This window comes from Salmo trutta, chromosome 7, assembly GCF_901001165.1.
Source record: "Salmo trutta chromosome 7, fSalTru1.1, whole genome shotgun sequence".
In the NCBI taxonomy this organism is placed as follows: Eukaryota; Metazoa; Chordata; class Actinopteri; order Salmoniformes; family Salmonidae; genus Salmo; species Salmo trutta.
Genome location: NC_042963.1, coordinates 7,679,947 through 7,701,639, shown reverse-complemented (window position 1 = coordinate 7,701,639; position 21,693 = coordinate 7,679,947). Strand labels below are relative to the sequence as shown.

At 46.2% G+C, this 21,693-nt stretch overlaps 1 protein-coding gene across 3 annotated transcripts in view; it reads left to right on the top strand.

Annotated features, from left to right (window-relative positions):
• si:ch211-212o1.2 (TMEM189_B_dmain domain-containing protein) overlaps window positions 1-19,653 on the top strand; it is a 36,299-nt gene extending 16,646 nt beyond the window's left edge. For all 3 annotated transcript variants that reach the window (XM_029757782.1, XM_029757784.1, XM_029757783.1), the window contains 5 exons: window positions 5,390-5,509; window positions 5,649-5,740; window positions 13,183-13,327; window positions 15,625-15,837; window positions 18,433-19,653. In XM_029757782.1, coding sequence (XP_029613642.1) covers window positions 5,390-5,509; window positions 5,649-5,740; window positions 13,183-13,327; window positions 15,625-15,837; window positions 18,433-18,554 — 692 coding nt within the window. In that variant the 3' untranslated portion in view covers window positions 18,555-19,653. The remainder of the gene's footprint in view (window positions 1-5,389; window positions 5,510-5,648; window positions 5,741-13,182; window positions 13,328-15,624; window positions 15,838-18,432) is intronic.
• Window positions 19,654-21,693: the final 2,040 nt, after the last annotated feature.

Sequence of the window (21,693 nt, the reverse complement as noted above, 5' to 3'; positions counted from 1 at the left end):
GCCAAAGTTTTCACTGGTTTTTCACGCTCAACAGTTTCCTGTGTGTATCAAGAATGGTCCACCATCCAAAGGACATCCAGCCAACTTAACACAACTGTGGGACGCATAGTCTGTATATGTTCTGTAGTATTAGGTTTCACCCCCCTTGATAAAAGGTACCATCTCTTAAATGTTGGATCATATCCTGCAAGAATTACAGACCTTTGAAAGGACCTTGCACACATTTTGTTAGCATCCCAGTGTGTTTTTGTATCAGTGGCTAGTAAGAAGTGAGGTCAGACAGTGGGTAAGTGGTAGAGGCCTGCCAGTCTCTGAAGGCATTCCTCTGCAGGAGCCTCTGCTGCACACCTGTCCTCCACAGCTGGTCACAGCACACCTGTCCTCCACAGCTGGTCACAGCACACCTGTCCTCCACAGCTGGCCACATCACACCTGTCCTCCACAGCTGGCCACAGTACACCTGTCCTCCACAGAAGGCAACAGCACACCTGTCCTCCACAGCTGGCCACAGCATACCTGTCCTCCACAGCTGGCCACAGCACACCTGTCCTCCACAGCTGGCCACAGCACACCTGTCCTCCACAGCTGGCCACAGCACACCTGTCCTCCACAGCTGGCCACAGTTCCCCTGTCCTCCACAGCTGGTCACAGCCTACCTGTCCTCCACAGCTGGCCACAGCCCACCTGGCCTCCACAGCTGGCCACAGCACACCTAGCCTCGCCTCCATACAGAGCGTGCACACCTGGATGCTTCTCACTTGATTAATCTGTTTCATTTAGAGCAGCTCATAACAGCTGGGAACATTCCAGTGTCCTCCATCATCAGTACATGGCTAGTACAGCTTAAACAAGTGCTATGTGAGAGATGAGACAGTGCACAAGTGAAGGGTTGTGTGTGGACTCTCCTGTGATGATTGAGGACCACTTCTATGTCTTGTGAGAGGGAGGTGTGAAACTAAAATTCCCATGAGTATTGGACTGGTTGGTTAACTTGGTTTAGGTTATCGGTGTCAGTTGAGCCCGTGAGGCTTTATTAAAATCTGTCATCAATATCCCATTAACTCCTAGCATGCCAATCTACTGCATTAGGAAAGTCTAATGGCATTAAAGTTTCAGAAGGCCTGGCTTCACTGTGGCACTTGACGCTTTGCATCCACAGAAAAGGAGAAAGAAAGAAGCGCTGGATATGGGGAAGAGAGTGAGGGACAGCGACACAAAGGTTAAAAGGTAAATAAGGAAAATCAGGAAATCTGGATTGAGAGGTATAGTGTGAGAAGGAAGCAGAGGGAGAGGGGATCAGGCTAGTCTCAATGGATGTGGTGATGAGGTCCAGTACAGGAGTGGGCGGCTGGCTCCAGTTTAAGCAACTCTGCACCGCTCCATAGCCTGCTGAATTATTCACTACCCCCCCCCCCCCCCCCCCCACTGGGGCAGAGTGGCAACACGGTGGTCTGCCCTCCCGTGCCCGGCCCACCCTGACCTGTGAGTTTAGAGCTGTGTCAGTGTTGCTCCGCACACAAGGGTTCACAACTCCAGCCTCGGCATACACTTGTCTTCATCGAACCGATTACCTCTTAACACTGTGGTTGATGGGGGACACACAGACTGTGGTGGACAGACAAAGATGTGGCGGCGCCACCAGCGGATGACCCCATGACCCTACAGAGCTCCGAGGGATGTTCTCCTGGTAGCAGGGCTGACCTCTCTCTGCTCATTAACACCGTAGATCACAGGACAGGTCCCCTGAACGGAAGAAAGTTACTCTACCCTCTCTTCAGAATGTAGTCATCAGCACAATTGTTCAGTGAAAGTGAAAATGTACTGTACTTTTGAGTTTCTGTAGCTTTATTACTGTATCTGTTATGCAGTATCTTTGTATTCACACTGACTATACAAAACATTAAGAATATCTGCTCATTCCATAACAGGCTGGCCAGGTGAATAGATGAAGGGGAGGAGACAGGTTAAAGAAGGATTTTTAAGACTCAAGACAATTGAGACATGGATTGTGTATGTGTGCCATTCAGAGGGTGAATGGAAAAGATAAAAGATTTCAGTGCAGGGTTTGGTAGTAGGTGCCAGGTGCACCGGTTTGATTCAAGAACTGCAATGCTGCTGTTCAACAGTTTCCTGTGTGTATCAAGAATAATCCACCACCCAAAGGACATCCAACCAACGTGACACAACTGTGGGAAGCATCTCCAGAAATAAGTCTCTCACTGTTGCCGCCTGCTATTGACCCCCCTCCGCTCTCAGCTGTGCCCTGGACACCATTTGTGAATTGATCGCCCCCCATCTAGCCTCAGAGTTTGTTCTGTTAGGTGACCTAAACTGGGATATGCTTAACACCCCGGCAGTCCTACAATCTAAGCTAGATGCCCTCAATCTCACACAAATCATCAAAGAACCCACCAGGTACAACCCTAAATCCGTAAACATGGGCACCCTCATAGACATTATCCTGACCAACTTGCCCTCCAAATACACCTCCGCTGTTTTCAATCAGGATCTCAGCGATCGCTGCCTCATTGCCTGTATCCGCTATGGGTCTGCGGTCAAACGACGACCCCTCATCACTGTCAAATGCTCCCTAAAACACTTCTGCGAGCAGGCCTTTCTAATCGGCCTGGCCCGGGTATCCTGGAAGGATATTGACCTAATCCCGTCAGTCAAGGATGCCTGGTCATTCTTTAAAAGTAATTTCCTCACCATCTTAGATAAGCATGCCCCGTTCAAAAAATGCAGAACTAAGAACAGATATAGCCCTTGGTTCACTCCAGACCTGACTGCCCTTGACCAGCACAAAAACATCCTGTGGCGGACTGCAATATCATCGAAAAGTCCTTGCGATATGCAACTGTTCAGGGAGGTCAGGAACCAATTCACGCAGTCAGTCAGGAAAGCAAAGGCTAGCTTTTTCAAGCAGAAATTTGCATCCTGTAGCTCTAACTCCAAAAAGTTCTGGGACACTGTAAAGTCCATGGAGAACAAGAGCACCTCCTCCCAGCTGCCCACTGCACTGAGGCTAGGTAACACAGTCACCACCGATAAATCCATGATAATCGAAAATTTCAATAAGCATTTCTCAACGGCTGGCCATGCCTTCCTCCTGGTTACTCCACTCCAACCCCGGCCAACAGCTCCCCAGCTGCCCAAGCCTCCCCAGCTTCTCCTTCACCCAAATCCAGATAGCAGATGTTCTGAAAGAGCTGCAAAACCTGGACCCGTACAAATCAGCTGGGCTAGACAATCTGGACCCTCTCTTTCTAAAACTATCCGCCGCCATTGTTGCAACCCCTATTACCAGCCTGTTCAACCTCTCTTTCGTATCGTCCGAGATCCCTAAAGATTGGAAAGCTGCCGCAGTCATCCCCCCTTCAAAGGGGGTGACACCCTAGACCCAAACTGTTACAGACCTATTTCCATCCTACCCTGCCTATCTAAAGTCTTCGAAAGCCAAGTTAATAAACAGATCACTGACCATTTCGAATCCCACAGTACCTCCTCCGCTGTGCAATCCGGTTTCCGAGCCGGTCACGGGTGCACCTCAGCCACGCTCAAGGTACTAAACGATATCATAACCGACATCGATAAAAGACAGTACTGTGCAGCCGTCTTCATCGACCTGGCCAAGGCTTTCAACTCTGTCAATCACCGTATTCTTATCGGCAGACTCAATAGCCATGGTTTTTCTAATAACTGCCTCGCCTGGTTCACCAACTACTTTGCAGACAGAGTTCAAGTGTGTCAGATCGGAGGGCATGTTGTCCGGACCTCTGGCAGTCTCTATGGGGGTACCACAGGGTTCAATCCTCGGGCCGACTCTTTTCTCTGTATATATCAATGATGTCACTCTTGCTGTGGGTGACTCCCTGATCCACCTCTACACAGACGACACCATTCTGTATACTTCTGGCCCTTCCTTGGACACTGTGCTAACAAACCTCCAAACGAGCTTCAATGCCATACAACACTCCTTCAGTGGCCTCTAACTGCTCTTGAACTCTAGTAAAACCAAATGCATGCTTTTCAACCGTTCGCTGCCCGCACCTTCCCGCCCGACTAGCATCACCAGCCTGGACGGTTCCGACCTAGAATATGTGGACAACTATAAATACCTAGGTGTCTGGTTAGACTGTAAACTCTCCTTCCAGACTCATATTGAACATCTCCAATGTAAAATCAAATCTAGAATTGGCTTTCTATATCGCAACAAAGCCTCCTTCACTCATGCTGCCAAACTTACCCTAGAAAAACTGACTATCCTACCGATCCTCGACTTCGGCGATGGCATCTACAAAATAGCTTCCATTACTCTACTCAGCAAACTGGATGCAGTCTATCACAGTGCCATCCGTTTTGTTACCAAATCACCTTATACCACCCACCACTGCGACCTGTATGCTCTAGTCGGCTGGCCCTCACTACATATTCCTCGCCAGACACACTGGCTCCAGGTCATCTATAAGTCTATGTTAGGTAAAGCTCCGCCTTATCTCAGTTCACAGGTCACGATAACAACACCCACCCGTAGCACACGTTCCAGCAGGTATATCTCACTGGTCATCCCCAAAGCCAACACCTCATTTGGCCGCCTTTCATTCCAGTTCTCTGCTGCCAGTGACTGGAATGAATTGCAAAAATCGCTGAAGTTGGAGACTTTTATTTCCCTCACCAACTTTAAACATCAGCTACCTGAGCTGCTAACCGATCGCTGCAGCTGTACATAGTCCATCTGTAAATAGCCCACCCAATCTACCTACCTCATCCCCATACTGTTTTGATTGTATTTACTTTTCTGCTCTTTTGCACACCAGTATTTCTACTTGCACATCATCATATGCTCATTTATCACTCCAGTGTTAAACTGCTAAATTGTAATTATTCGCTCCTATGGCCTATTTATTGCCTTACCTCCTCATGCCTTTTGCACACACTGTATATAGACTTTCTTTTTTTTCTACTGTGTCATTGACTTGTGTAACTCTGTGTTGTTGTCTGTGTCACACTGCTTTGCTTTATCTTTGGCCAGGTCGCAGTTGTAAATGAGAACTTGTTCTCAACTAGCCTACCTGGCTAAATAAAGGTGAAAAAAAAAAAAAAAATCCCTGTGGAACGTTTTCGACTCATGTAATGTTGTGTGAATTGTTGTCTTCATCAGGTAATGTGTAATGTTGTGTGAATTGTTGTCTTCATCAGGTAATGTGTAATGTTGTGTGATTTCCTGTCTTCTTCAGGTAATGTGTAATGTTGTGTGATTTCCTGCCTTCCTCAGGTAATATGTAATGTTGTGTGATTTCCTGTCTTCCTCAGGTAATGTGTAATGTTGTGTGATTTCCTGTCTTCCTCAGGTAATGTGTAATGTTGTGTGATTTCCTGTCTTCCTCAGGTAAGCGACTGCAAGAGTGGATCAGTGTAGTTCTGTGCCTCTCTCTCTTCATCATCAACCTCTCCTTCCTTCTCCTCAACTTCTCCACTGTGCACATCTACAAAATCATCTTCGGCATCCGTGAGTTTCTCTAACATATTTTTTGTGTTTCTGTTTGAAATGACCTTGAAATTACATTACGTCTCCAAAACATTTGTTGTCTGATATTATGGCAAAAGATTTGGTAAAATACTTTTTCCTCCTTTGTTCCCCACTACAGTAATGGGGATAGTGATGGCGGACTTTGCATCTGGTATGGTGCACTGGGGAGCAGACACCTGGGGCTCTGTGGACATCCCTGTCCTTGGGAAGGTAAGGGACAGGGTTCTGAGTTCAAGGTCATTCTCAGACCTTAGACTCATCATTTGACTCTTGAGAAGGATTACAAATGACTATAGTGCCTTCAGAAAGTATTCACACCCCTTGACTTTTTCCACATGTTGTTGTGTTACAGCCTGAATTCAAAATGGATTAAATGTAGATTGTGTCACTGGCCTACACAATACCCCATAATGTCAGAGTGGAATTTACAAATTAATAAAAAATGAAAAGCTGATATGTATTGAGTCAATAAGTATTCAACCCCTTTGTTATGACAAGTCTAAATACATTCAGGAGTAAAAGTGTGCTTAACAAGTAACATAATAAGTTGCATGGATTCACACTGTGTGCAATAATAGTGTTCAACATGATTTTTGAATGACTACCTACTAACTATCTCTGTACCCAACACATACAATTACCTGTAAGGTCGAGCAGTGAATTTTAAACAGATTCAACCACAAAGACCAGAGAGGTTTTCCAATGCCTCACAAAGAAGGGCACCTATTGGTAGATGGGGGAAAAAAAGAAGAAGCAAACATTGAATTTCCATTTGAGCACCCAGTCACTGCAAAAATAAAATAATACTGCCCAAAAAGTGGCAACGCAATTAACTTTTTGCTGTTTTTGTATTGGACAAATCCAATGAAACACAGAGTACCACTCTCCATATTTCCAAGCATAGTGGTGGCTGTATCATGGTATGGGTATAATTGTAATTGATAAGACTGGGGAGTTTTTCAGGATAAAAAAATGTACGGAATGGAGCTATGCACAGGCAAAATCCTAGAGGAAAACCTGGTTCAGTCTGCTTTCCACCAGACACTGGGAGATGAATTCCCCTTTCAGCAGGGCAATAACCTAAAACAAGGCCAAATCTACACTGAAGAAGATAGTGAATGTTCCTGAGTGGCCGAGTTACAGTTTTGACTTAAATATGCTTGAAAATCTATGGTAAAAAATGGTTCTCTAGCAATGATCAACAACCAATTTGACAGAGCTTGAATAATTTTTTTAAGAATAATGCATTTTTTAAAGAATAATGGGGAAATATTGTGCATTTCAGGTGTACAAAGCTCTTAGACTTACCCAGAAATACTCACCGCTGTAATCACTGCCTAAGGTGATTCTTACATGTATCGACTCAGGGGTCTGGATACTTATGTAAATTAGATATTTCTGTATTTCATTTTCAACAAGGTTACAAACATTTCTAAAATCATGTTTTTACTTTGTCATTATGAGGTATTGTGTCGATGGGTGAGAATAGTTTTTTTGAATTCAGGCTGTAACACAGAAAAATGTGGAATAAGTCAAGGGGTATGAATACTTTCTGAAGGCACTGTACATATCAGTCATGAGGGATCGTTAGGCAAAACATAATATAATCCCATTTCTCAATGAGCTATATCAGTGAAGTCACACCCACACTGTCTGCATACATTACCTGTGCTTCTGCAAACCACCCCCCAGCACATCCACCGTCTGAGAAGGCCACATCCAGCCAGTCCCCCCCTTCCTGTCGCCCCTACACCCCAGTTGTGTGAAGGGCACAGCCATCCAGGGTTATTACCATACAGTAGCTCTGGGTTTTGTTGGTCTTTTGTGGTTCATCCTCCCTTGGCTTCTCCAAGCAAAATGTCATTCTATCCCTTAGGATATACCACTACAGTACATTTCTGCCCCCCCCCCCCCCTCCCCAAGCCAGCCATCACAGCCACCCCACCCACTCCTCTGGGGCTGGGGTTCCAGCACCCTGGGCTCTGTATTAATGCATGAGCACAACTTGGTCATGCTCCCCTCTCCCAATTAAAGAAAAGGTCACTCTTATCCTGTCCAATTAAAAGAGCACCTGGCCCTTATGTTGTGCAGTGTGGTGGGTGTCGTCTTTGAGGTGATGAATCGCTGGGTCTGTGTGTATATCTGCTGATGATGGGGCTTATTGTTATATTGTCAGGGGTCAAGGGTCAGGGGGGACAGGGGGAGAAAAGGAATTGGCATTTTAATCTCCAGCTCTGCTTATGATCAGTATGTGAAATGGCATCACTGCTCTTCACAGTGATTTCTGTTATTCTGCGTACATTATATTAGGTATCGTATTTTGACTGTAACCAGACTGTTTCTATGACCAATGCACAGCTGTGTGTTGAAGTCAGGTGTACAGACAGTTCCAGGGTCATTCTACATCAAAAAGCACAATAGAGGTTTGACACCCACCGTCTTCGATTGTTCTGAAATTGTTTCTGTGGTTAGAAACAGATAAGATAAGCATTTCTGCAACATTATTTTAAATATATATATAATTTGATCTCTGAGAAATTAAGCTAATTGATTGCACCCAAATTGGCACTTTCAATTATAGGATTCATATAATATTCAATAAATATAGTACCCAACATCAATTTGCACAAAAAACTCTTAACAATAATTCAAATGTGAGCAATCCAAATAAATGGTCAAACCCCACCCCAATGACCAGTGTACAGTATCAGTTCTCTATGTTTGACAAGCTGTGACTCGGTGTATTGTTTATTCTTACTGGCAATATTGTTTTCCCCTGTTCAGAGAAATTAGCCATTGATGTCGCTTGCATTTTTCCCATAAATTAAGTGAAAGTACCAGGTTTTGCCCGATAGAAGCCGCTGTTCCTGCTACTGCCCTTTTTATCTATTATATTATATGAGATCTATAAATTGAAATGGACAATTTGGGTGCAATCAATTAGCTTAATTTTTCAGAGTTCAAATAGTCTATCAACAGATGAATGTTGGAGGAATGCTTATCTTATCTGTTTCTAATTACTGCTACGGGCTTTGGTGGTCCTTGGTGGTCCCCAGTTTTATGGGGGAGGGTCGTCAGCGAAATGGGACAAACCTGGGGGAGGGTGTGTCCCGGGGATAAATACACCTTTCCCCCTTACATCGAGGATACTCTCCAAGCAGACACACTGTTATTTTTGGTTGTGGCATTTTGGGGCTTCTTTGTGTTTATTTGTTTTGGCACCTCTCAACACCCCTCATTATCACCATCTATGCACGCATCCACTCACCCAGGTGTGTACCATTTCGCTGACGAACGTCCCAGCTCCGCCCACCGACATCCGATTTAAGGAAAACAAGAGCAAAGAGAAAGAATTCGGCAAACAGAGTGGGAGGGTCGTCATATTACAGAAAAGATTTCAGAACAGTCTGAGATGGTGGGTGTTATGTCTTTCTGAAATGACAGGAACGACTCACCACATATTAGACTACACATCACTAGGAATATCAGACACAATGTAAAATAATATACATTCTGAACACCTTGACACCTAGTGTTAAAGGTGTACAATTAAGCAAAAACAAATAGGTAAATAGCCCAATTGTTGGACAGGGACCTTTCTTAAAGATGTGTAGGGGCCTACATGTTGGCTACTGTATGTTACTGTACTGCAACAAAGGCCTTGTTCTCCTCTGTAGTATATTCCTCAAACATACTTGTGCCCTGGTGAGGCAAAGAGGGGCCGTCCTAGCAGAGCAGACTGCCTGCCCCCTGTAGTTCCAGCTAAGGGGCCCGGGCCTGCTGCCTGCTCTCCTTTCATCAGCAGCCTGTCTGGTTGGAGTTCCAGAACGGCTCGGTCCCTGTTCAGCCTGCCGCCCCACCGTGCAGCGCTTACTGCTCTGACTCTGTAACATGGCCGCTGCTCGCTGTCGATCCTTTCGCTGTCTGGGATAATTAGGATTCGCCACCTGGGAACGATCGGACTTCAAAAAGAGCGGGGGAATTTACAGACATCTAGAAAGGAGTGCTTTAAGACCCTTAACCGGCAGATTAAAGGAAACACTTAGCGGATGGATACGCCGTTTTGTCCCGAGGTTCAAACAGAAAAACTTCACTTGAGGGAAAATCATTTATGACAGTGATTAGAGGAGAAAAAAACTCTAATTGAACGTCTTAAATCAGTTCAGTCCATAGTCGAGGGTGAGGGGAGGGGCATTTCCTTTCCATGGCCGGGTAACCAGGACGATGGTAGATGTGAGTCCTGATTAGTGAAAGGCAGGCGAGGCAGGCCGTTAAACGATGTGGGATTAGTGCTGGTGTGACTCGGGGCGGTTGCAGTGTGCCGAGGAGTCCACACACCCGCTCTGTGTGCCGTCTGGGGTTTACCGCTCCTTTAATCTCACAGACAGACTGGGAGAAGAGAACGAGAGGAACGGAAAGGAAGATAATTGTCAAAATATTGACAGATAGTTTCCCTTGCTCCAGAAGTGTCTCAATGTGTCCTCAGATATACATGTGATTGAGTTCTGCCCACAAACACAGGATAATTACTTTTTACCGTCAGTGACACGCTATGGTAATTTGGCGCCAAAAGATTCCTCTCTTAATGTGGGAAATAAATGACCTTCAATGTGTATTTTCTCTTTGTGCTCATGCAATTCTCTTCCTCTGTCCCTTTCATTTGTGACACCCATGCTGTTACAAGCAGGTGTCTGTCTCAGCTTAGCGCGGTGCTGGTTGTGAGTGACAGGCACCGCTGTTACAAGGTTTATTATGATGCTGGATCAGAGCCATAGGGCTGTGCAGTTTTATAGCAAGTTATCTCTCTGGTCCTTTTAGTACGATGGAGAGGTTTCCCCTCCAGCTTTCATGTACACTCCTCTACAGGGCAGTGGATCATGAGTTTAACTGTGAGACCAACTCTAACCTCTAACCCAGCGGTTCCCAAACTACGTGGTGTCGCCTGATATGAAATGTATTCAAATCTGAAAGATACAATTCAACCAGAGAGAACCCTTAGATCGTGGGAAAAGGTCGTACTTGACCGTTGTATTTGAATCATTCCCACGGTGAATGGCTAAGCCCGCTACGCTATGAAAACGCACACTATTGCAGAGACTTTGATATTACTGGATGCAATTGATATGGTGAAAACAATGAGTGGGAAGGAGAGGCACAGCAACTCACATCACTGCCTTCGTCAGATAACACTGTTGAGCGAAGAATGTATGCTATTGCTAGAAATGAAATGAAAACTGACTGAACGACTCAAACTCCTCAGCTTCTGCTCTCCAAATGGATGTTAGCTGTGAGGGCCAAGATGCCCATGCATTGACTTTTGTCTGCTATACATGTCGGCGAATTCTATTCACAACATCTTGTTATGTCTCATGATTCCCGAAAATGAAACAGCACAGGGGATGTTCAGTGTGCTGTCTGGCTATATTGACAAAAAACAGATTCAATGGGATCGAATGATGGGCTTTTTGCCCAGGTGGGGCTCCATCTATGGTGGGACCCTCCGTCCCACCATAGATGGAGCCCCACTTGGAAAAAAATCCCATCATTCGATCCCATAATTCGATCCCAGGCCTCTGCACTCTAGTTATGAATGTTGCTCCCTCTGCCATATGGACGCATTGTACGATACACCGAAACAACTTAAACTACATCAAACCACATTCATTGCGCACATTCCTGTTCACAAATCTATGTGGAGATATGGGATCAGAGCATGACATGACATTTCACACCATGGCTCGTGGATATCAAGGGGGAGTTTTGGAAAGATTTTAGTTTTATTTATTTTTACCCCTTTTTCTCCCCAATTTCGTGATATCCAATTGGTAGTTACAGTCTTGTCCCATCGCTGAAACTCCCGTACGGACTCGGGAGAGGCGAAAGTTGCTAGCCATGCGTCGTCCAAAACACAATCCTGCCAAGCCGCACTGCTTTTTGACACACTGCTCGCTTAACCCGTAATCCAGCCGCACCAATGTGTATGAGGATACACCGTACAACTGGTGACTGCAGTTAGCATGCATGCGCCCGGCCCGCCACAAGGAGTCGCTAGAGCGCGATGGGACAAGGAAATCCCGGCCGGCCAAACTCTCCCCTCATGGAACTCCCAGTCGCGGCCAGCTGCAACACAGCACAGGATCAAACCTGGGTCTGTAGTGACGCCTCTAGCACTGCGATGCAGCTCCTTAGACCGCTGCCCCACTCGGGAGGCCGGAAAGAATTCTTATTGGAGAGAGAGTCTTTCAAAAGCGAACCATGTCCCCTTCCCTCGGCTGTGCTTGTTTCTAACAGAACACAGCATCAGTAAGTGTCCCACATGAGTGATGACTGCTCACCTCCAACACTTGGAAGAGCACTTTGGGACCTACTTCCCAATCCGTTTGACTGTGATCCTGGCTCAGTTGAAATGCCGGTAAGTGAAATCGAACAGCTGACTGAGCTGTCATGTGACCGAATGCTGCAGACAACGAATTCATGGACCACTACAGAAGATTTTTGGTTCCTGACTGAAAGGGAATACCCTGCTGTCTCCCTCTGAGCATTAATGCTGCGTTCAAAACAACTCGGAACTCAGAAATCTCAGAATTCCGACTTCAGTGCATTCAAGACAACTGGGAATTCGGAAAAAACTAGTTCCGACTGGGAAAAAAAGGTTATCCAACTCAGAATTCCAACTTGTGAACTTGGGCCTCTTTCTAGAGCTCAGACTTTCCAACCTGAAGATCACTGAGGTCATGATTTGACCTCTTATTTTTCAGAGTTCCCAGTTGTCTTGAAAGCACAATAAAACTCATGGTACCCTTTGCCAGCTCATATATGTGTGAACCTGGATTCAGTGCTCTCGTCTGCATTGAAACCTAATATTGATCCAGGTTGGATGTGACAGCAGAGAAGAGGTGCGCATTGTCGACCACGCCCCTGACTTTGAGAAGCTCCGACGTGACATGCATCAAGCACACCCATCTCATTAGTGGTGGTGAGATAATTATGCCAGACTCATTTGCAATTGACTGTCATAGCCCCACATTAAAATTACATGACGGTGAGTTGAGAATACAATCCGAAATAATCTTAGAATGTTTTTCAATTAACTGCCATAGCCCCCAATAAATAAGTCAACACTGACTGTTAATTGTGGTCGTGAGAATTTTCAGATATGAAAATGGGGACATGGGCCAAAAAAGTTTGGGAATCCTTGCTCAAACACAGGTTATCCTGTCTCGCTCCAGGGTTTCGGATTTATGTAGAAAATCCCATTCCCAACCATAACACACCCTCTGACGACTTACATAATATAGCTTCCAATCCTTTTACATCCTTCAGCATCTCTTCCCTATGTTCTAATGGACACAGCACTGTGTTTTAATGGACACAGCACCGTGAAAGCTACCCCTACCAACCTAGCACAAGTTCCAATATTTGCCATGGTCCTTCAACCCGGATTTGAGCCAGTAACGACACCTGGTGACCATTTTATTGTTTTGAGAAATCTTTGGTATTTTGTTGCCCTTCAGATAATGAGGAGGGAGCCCATCTTACCTTGTCTCTGACATGATTGGATTACACTGAATATTCAGATGTAAGTGAATTATCATAATGATATTCCTCTAACTACCTCCCCTCCTCCTCTATCTTGTTCTCTTTTTCTCCAGGCATTCATCCGCCCATTCCGGGAACACCACATTGACCCCACAGCCATCACTCGACATGACTTCATAGAGACCAATGGGGACAACTGCATGCTCACAATACTGCCCCTGGCACATATGGCCTACAAGTTCCTGACGTACCAGCCAGGTGAGAGAGAGAGAGGGGATGGACACACACACCCATGCATTACAACCTGAGCAAGGTCTCATCCATAAAGGATGTGAGTGTGACACAACGCGGAGTGGAGCTGTAGACAGATAGACAGACGCGGGTTACTCTCAGACCATGACAGGGTGATGTGTTTTACGAGAGACATGATGTCAGGGCTTCAGGGTGGCTCGGAGCGAGCTGGAGGTCACTGACCCTGTCATGAGCCGTGTCACAGTAAGACGAGACAAAGACGGGGCGGAGGGCAGGGAAGCCTTGCGAGGGGACAGGGTGACATCCACACCTATCATGTCTGCTGCTCGCTGAGTGTCAGGGTGAGGGGAGAGGGTGACATCCACACCTATCATGTCTGCTGCTCGCTGAGTGTCAGGGTGAGGGGACAGGGTGACATCCACACCTATCATGTCTGCTGCTCGCTGAGTGTCAGGGTGAGGGGACAGGGGGACATCCACACCTATCATGTCTGCTGCTCGCTGAGTGTCAGGGTGAGGGGACAGGGTGACATCCACACCTATCATGTCTGCTGCTCGCTGAGTGTCAGGGTGAGGGGAAAAGGGGACATCCACACCTATCATGTCTGCTGCTCGCTGAGTGTCAGGGTGAGGGGACAGGGTGACATCCACACCTATCATGTCTGCTGCTCGCTGAGTGTCAGGGTGAGGGGACAGGGTGACATCCACACCTATCATGTCTGCTGCTCGCTGAGTGTCAGGGTGAGGGGAAAGGGGGACATCCACACCTATCATGTCTGCTGCTCGCTGAGTGTCAGGGTGAGGGGACAGGGTGACATCCACACCTATCATGTCTGCTGCTCGCTGAGTGTCAGTGTGAGGGGACAGGGTGACATCCACACCTATCATGTCTGCTGCTCGCTGAGTGTCAGGGTGAGGGGAAAGGGGGACATCCACACCTATCATGTCTGCTGCTCGCTGAGTGTCAGGGTGAGGGGACAGGGTGACATCCACACCTATCATGTCTGCTGCTCGCTGAGTGTCAGGGTGAGGGGAGAGGGGGACATCCACACCTATCATGTCTGCTGCTCGCTGAGTGTCAGGGTGAAGGGACAGGGTGACATCCACACCTATCATGTCTGCTGCTCGCTGAGTGTCAGGGTGAGGGGAGAGGGGGACATCCACACCTATCATGTCTGCTGCTCGCTGAGTGTCAGGGTGAGGGGACAGGGTGACATCCACACCTTTCATGTCTGCTGCTCGCTGAGTGTCAGGGTGAGGGGAGAGGGGGACATCCACACCTATCATGTCTGCTGCTCGCTGAGTGTCAGGGTGAGGGGACAGGGGGACATCCACACCTTTCATGTCTGCTGCTCGCTGAGTGTCAGGGTGAGGGGACAGGGGGACATCCACACCTATCATGTCTGCTGCTTGCTGAGTGTCAGGGTGAGAGGAGAGGGGGACATCCACACCTATCATGTCTGCTGCTCGCTGAGTGTCAGGGTGAGGGGAGAGGGGGGCATCCACACCTATCATGTCTGCTGCTCGCTGAGTGTCAGGGTGAGGGGACAGGGTGACATCCACACCTATCATGTCTGCTGCTCGCTGAGTGTCAGGGTGAGGGGAGAGGGGGACATCCACACCTATCATGTCTGCTGCTCGCTGAGTGTCAGGGTGAGGGGACAGGGTGACATCCACACCTATCATGTCTGCTGCTCGCTGAGTGTCAGGGTGAGGGGACAGGGTGACATCCACACCTATCATGTCTGCTGCTCGCTGAGTGTCAGGGTGAGGGGAGAGGGTGACATCCACACCTATCATGTCTGCTGCTCGCTGAGTGTCAGGGTGAGGGGACAGGGTGACATCCACACCTATCATGTCTGCTGCTCGCTGAGTGTCAGGGTGAGGGGACAGGGTGACATCCACACCTATCATGTCTGCTGCTCGCTGAGTGTCAGGGTGAGGGGAGAGGGGGACATCCACACCTATCATGTCTGCTGCTCGCTGAGTGTCAGGGTGAGGGGAGAGGGGGACATGGAGGAACATGGAAGACCAGCGTGAGATTGGAGCCAAACAGAAACCAGACTCCACCACAACTTTATAGCCTTTCTAGTCATCTCACCAACACTGGTTCTCCAAAATATGCTGATAATACTGTACTGTTTCATACTTGCAAGTGAATACCTTAAATAGTATAAATTGGGTTGTTACTCATTTACATGTGAAGATGCTTCATGTACTGAAACCACCTTGTCATTTTCAATGAATGTCACAATTCTCTCCCTCAACAACAAATCCCTCTCTCTCTCTCCCTCTCTCTCTCAGATGCCCTAGCAGAGACCTACCCCTGGCAGTGCTTTGTGTTTGCACTGGCAGTCTTCGTGACGTTGACCAATCAGATCCATAAGTGGTCTCACTCCTACTTTGGTCTTCCCCGCTGGGTGACGCTGTTGCAGGACTGTCACCTGGTGTTACCACGGAAACACCACCGCATCCACCACGTGTCCCCTCACGAGACCTACTACTGCATCACCACAGGTACTATACAACACTGTACTGACATACCGCTTACTACTTTATCACTTCAGGTGCTACACTGAGGATACAAAACATTAAGAACACCTGCTCTTTCCATGACATAAACTGACCAGGTGAATCCAGGTGAAAGCGATGATCCCTTATTGACGTCACTTCAATCAGTGTAGATGAAGGGGAGGAGACAGGTTAAAGAAGGATTTTTAAGCCTTGAGACAATTGAAACATGGATTGTGTATGCGTGCCATTCAGAGGGTGAATGGACAAGACAAAATATTGATGTGCCTTTGAACGGGGTATGTTAGTAGGTGCCAGGCGCACTGGTTTGTGTCAGGAACTGCAGTGCTGCTGGGCTTTTCATGCTCAACAGTTTCCTGTATCAAGAATGGTCCACCACCCAAAGGACATACAGCCAACTTGATACAACTGCTGGAAGCATTGGAGTCCACATGGGCCAGCATCCCTGTGGAACGCTTTCGACACCTTGTAGAGTCCATGCCCAGACTAATTGAGCCTGTTCTGAGGGCAAAAGGGGGTGCAGCTCAATATTAGGAAGGTGTTCCTAATGTTTGGTATACTCAGTGGATACACTACTCTGTATATTACCTAAGAGGTACTATACAATACTGAAGTAATATACTTATTAATACTGCATAGCCACAGTTAATTCACAGTAATGTGCTTTACAGTACTGACATACTGCTTACTACTGCATCACCGTGGCTACTGTAACACATTACTGACATACCGCCTACTGTAACCACAGCATCACCATGGCTACTAACAGTAAGCCACTGCATATTTGCAGAGGAATTGTCACTGATCAAACATTAGTGACCTCTACAGCAGTGCAGTGTGGAACAGTATAGGTAAACTGCAGGGATCCACCTACCAAGAACACTGCAAGATCATGCACCATTCCATGCTCATAGAAGCTATCCCCCTTAGACCTCCCACTAGAAGAAAACATAGAAGCTATCCCCCTTAGACCTCCCACTAGAAGAAAACATAGAAGCTATCCCCCTTAGACCTCCCACTAGAAGAAAACATAGAAGCTATCCCCCTTAGACCTCCCACTAGAAGAAAACATAGAAGCTATCCCCCTTAGACCTCCCACTAGAAGAAAACATAGAAGTTCATATGACAACGTACTAAACACGGGTGAGCTAACGGCTAAACGGCTAAATCAAGAAGAATTTTTCAAATGGTGTCTTCCATTGAAAGGTCCATCCATTCATGATGGCTGCCATCTGTGGGTGGTAGATGTAAATAACATGGAAAAGCAATCTGTTTGGTTATGCATGTGTGTGTTTGAAAGCATAGGCCTGAGTAAGAGATCCACATTGAGTATTCAGTGTGTGTCTGAGAGAGTGCACTGGAGAGAGGATGCTTGTGCGTCACCCTGCCCCCCTATGGAAAACAGATGTGTGTGTGTGTGCAGAGGGGTGTTTGTGTGTGAGCGCACGCCTCGTCTTCATAGTCCCTAACCTTGGGGGGGGGGGGGCTGTGATGAGTAGAGTGGAGGTCACAGGGGAGCACCACAGCTCTGTCCCCACTCCTCCACCTTACCTGCCTGGGTCCCCGCCGCCTGCCGCCTGCCTTTGTGTGCCAGTGGCTGACAATCTCCATGTATATTTAATGCTAACCTGCTGTCAGTGCTAACAAATAGGCCTGCATGGGGAGAGAGAGGAGAAATCAAACAAATAAGCGGAGATGCTTTGCTCTCCTCTTGGAGAGAGAGGTTCACCAGAGGGACCGCAGACACAATGCACGCGCAACACACTCTGCTCTGTTTGCATGCACAGCACTCACTGTATGCCCCCACTGTATGCCCCCACTGTATGCCCCCCACTGTATGCCCCACTGTATGCCCCCACTGTATGCCCCCACTGTATGCCCCCACTGTATGCCCTCACTGTATGTGTATGTAAAGTGTACAGTATGGATCTCTATAGGCTGTTTGATGTGTGTGCACACAGTCCTTATATATACTGTATCCCTGAATGTGTATTTCTCTGTCAATACTGTATATCTTTGTGTTTGTATGTGTGGCAATTCCTACATTGCATCCAGTATCTTTGTGGATCCAAATAAAGTGTTCAGGTGTGTGTGTGTGTGTGTGTGTGTGTGTGTGTGTGTGAGAGCGTGTGAGAGCGTGGGTTTGCGTGTACAACCACGTGCGTTCGCTCCCTTCCTTCCCGTGTATGTGTAGTACTAAAAACGTATTTGATGTCTAACCCTCCTGGGAGTGGGTGTCTGATTCTATAGCATGGCTCAGGGTGGATGGTGGATGTGAGGTATTTGAGTTCAGCAGGCCCTGTGTGATGTATGGTGTGTGGAGATGCAGTACATATTTATAACTAAGTGTGTGCATTACTCTGGTGCCAAAGCCAGATCTCCTTCCTCTCCGCAGGGAGCAAAGATCCTCTGAGAGCTTCTGTATCTGCTGCTGCCTGGAACACAGTGTGGCGTGGGGCATGTGTGCATGTTTCATTTGATATCTTCCTTTTGTTAACTTGCCTGATGTATTTCTTCCCAATACCCTCGCTCTCTTTTCATCTTTTTCTTCCTCCCCCATTCCATCCCTCTCTTTCTCAGGGTGGTTGAACTACCCTCTGGACAAGGTGGGCTTCTGGCGGAGGATGGAGAGGTTGATAGAGAGAGGGACAGGTCACACGCCTCGGAGTGATGACATGGAATGGACCAAGAAAATGGAGTGAAGGGCTCTGGGACTCTCTCTGGACCAGGAGGACAGTGGGGTGGGGGTTTTGGGCTGGCGGGCTAAGACTGGGAAGAGTTTTTCCTGCTTTTCACCCACTTCCTGTGTCTCTCTTCCTTACCCCTTACACTATAACACGCCTACAGTATATACTTCCTTGTCATGGCACAGCACCTCAGCAATGACACTAGTAATGCGGCCTTCTAGATACTTCCAAGATCCATCCGTTCTTTACTTTTGTTTGCTATTTGCTTTTTCATTGTTGCAAGAGAAGCAGTCCACAGTCAGACTCTGTTTGCAATAGTCGGTCCAGTGGCAGATCTGGGGTTGACTTTGGAGATTCTTTTGTCCTTTTTGTGACCCCATTTCTGTTAACTGCTCATCCTTCCATCCAATGGACTTGTATCTCCTTGCATATCTTAACCAATTGGCTGTTATTTTATTGTGTCAGTGTAAGAGGTTTCTGGAGGATGGGCTCTCCAGGGGAAAAACCATGTTGTCTTCTCAGGCATTGTCTTACATGACACAGAGAAAGAGGCTGTCATCTGGATCCAAGTTCAGCTTAATGTAAGAAGGCAGTCATATTGCTCCTTACCTAAGTTGGGGAAAAACAACCAAATGTCTTACCTAAAGTATGTATTGGCCTTTTAAATGTATCGATTTTATTTGTTTGATTCAATGGAATTTGTTTTGAAATTATGTTTAGATCAATCATGGTGCAATGAAACGTTGGCTCAAACAAATGTCCCTCACCTCTAGTAACTACGTGACGATGTTCACAGATTCTTCCTTACTCATTTGGTCAGGTAAGAGTAGAGAACCACGGAGGATCAAACAGCAGGCTATTTATTTTGAAGACTGTAATGAAATTCTTTCTACCTTCAAAAGGTAAATATCTGCACTTTACTGACTTACCCATACCTATGTTTATAAAAGACAGTCCTGTCAGCACGCACGCACACGCAGACATATGCACACACAGACACACACGCACACGCAGGTTGACTTTTGTCATGAGTCTTGTCCTGGAGGCAGAACTGAGCGATTTCCCTTAGATAGGCCAGCTGCAAAGTCAAAAGTGTCTATATTGAAGAAGAAAACAAATCTCATTATATTTGGTCTTAATTTAAGGTTAGGGTTAGGCATAAGGGTTAGCAGTGTGGTTAAGGTTAGGGTTAGGCATAAGGGTTAGCAGTGTGGTTAACGTTAGGCATAAGGGTTAGCAGTGTGGTTAAGGTTAGGGTTAGGCATAAGGGTTAGCAGTGTGGTTAAGGTTAGGGTTAGGCATAAGGGTTAGCAGTGTGGTTAAGGTTAGGGTTAGGCATAAGGGTTAGCAGTGTGGATAAGGTTAGGGTTAGCAGTGTGGATAAGGTTAGGGTTAGGCATAAGGGTTAGCAGTGTGGTTAAGGTTAGGGTTAGGTTTAAAAATCAGATTGTTTTACTTTGTGTCTGTGACAGCTAGTGACCACTCTGCAGAGCTGCCTCCAGAACAACATTCATGACGAAAAACGCTAACCTGCCACACACACACACACACACACAGTTCCTGTCCATCATTGCATTGAATCGCTTGGACAGCTCGAAAGCAGCCATAATACACCCAGTTGAAATAAGTATGGTGTTTTCATCTTTGGGTTCATACCAGCAGCTTTTGGTTTTCTGTCTGGCTTTATAATGTTACATTTTTTATATTAACAGATCAGCCTTGAATTGAATTATTACTTCCCATCATGCAACTATTGCTCACAGCTAGTCTGCCTTAATGTTTTTTATCTGCTGTATGATTTAATAAAGCTCTATTAACTGAACTGAAGTTTGTTTTCCTTTTATTTGTTGAAATAATCATTGCTAGAATGTACATGTCTATATACAACAAATAATCGCAAAATACCAGATGATAGTTAAAGCATGTGAGAAAAATGTACCAGTGTGGTTGTTAACCTCTACGGGCCACGGTGGCAGTATTGAGAATTTTGAAAAAAATATGTGCCCATTTTTAACTGCCTCCTACATCGCTTTCGAATAGACATGCTGTGTTTGTTCATCTTATGTGATATTTGGCTAAGAAAAACTGTTTCCTGTAGTTTGTGATTATGCCAATAGATTATCATCTAGATGGGCCAATGGGAGCTGCTCAGGCTGGAAATGTTCTATCGATGTGAGGAGACCGACAGACAGAGACCGACTGATGATCCACCACTTTGCTGCTTCACCAGCTTCCTCTAGTGGCCTAATGGAAACACTGCATATTCTGTCACATTTTACCATGCACTTACAAGTTAGGTTTGAGTCAAGCCAGAGGAAGCGGTGAAGCGAGAGGTCCACGCCTGTCAAAATGTGTCCATGTGGGAATACCACGATAAGCTGCCTTTGGTTTAAAGACTCTCATTGTTAGGGCGGAGACAAGACCATCTCGTCATTATATACAGTATCTCTGGTAAAGTTGATTTTTTCCCCCCTGTGACTTGACTCGTTGAATTTGTAAATTCATTTGGATAGCTTTTATTTTAGACACAGCAAAAAAGAAAACACATTTCGAGTATTTTGTTTTTGAAGATATAAAGGACCGATCACAGTTATGAGGCTGTATGCGTTGCACTTTACAAGAATGTATTTATCGTGTGTGTTCGTGATTTGTGTGTGTCTATCTGTGTCTGAATCTCATCTCGGGGATGGAGGGGGAGAGTCCTTGAATAGCTTGCTGATATCAATGTCAGAGTCTTTCATATGAGGATGGATGTCCATATCGATGCCACTGTCCTTACACTGCTGGAGCAGAGTTCTGATGTTACTCTCAGAGAGACGGAGGTACCTGTACACACACGTAGCATGATGTATTGCAGCAGTCATTACATCTTAATATCAATATTCCAACTGCGTTATCAGTGATTGGATTCAATATATTAGAACAGCTTGAAGGCTGCAGTATACCGTTTTTTTTATCACTTTGGTGAATTAAAGAAAAATCTTAGTACAAAACTACAAACTAGGAACACTTGTAACGCAGCCAGTCTTACATGTTTTAAAACCTTTCGTTGTGCATTCATTTTGCTTGAAAACATATTTCACCACACAACCATTGATGCAAAATATATACGTTTACTGTGAATTATAATGAGTACATTGGTTGAATCACCAAA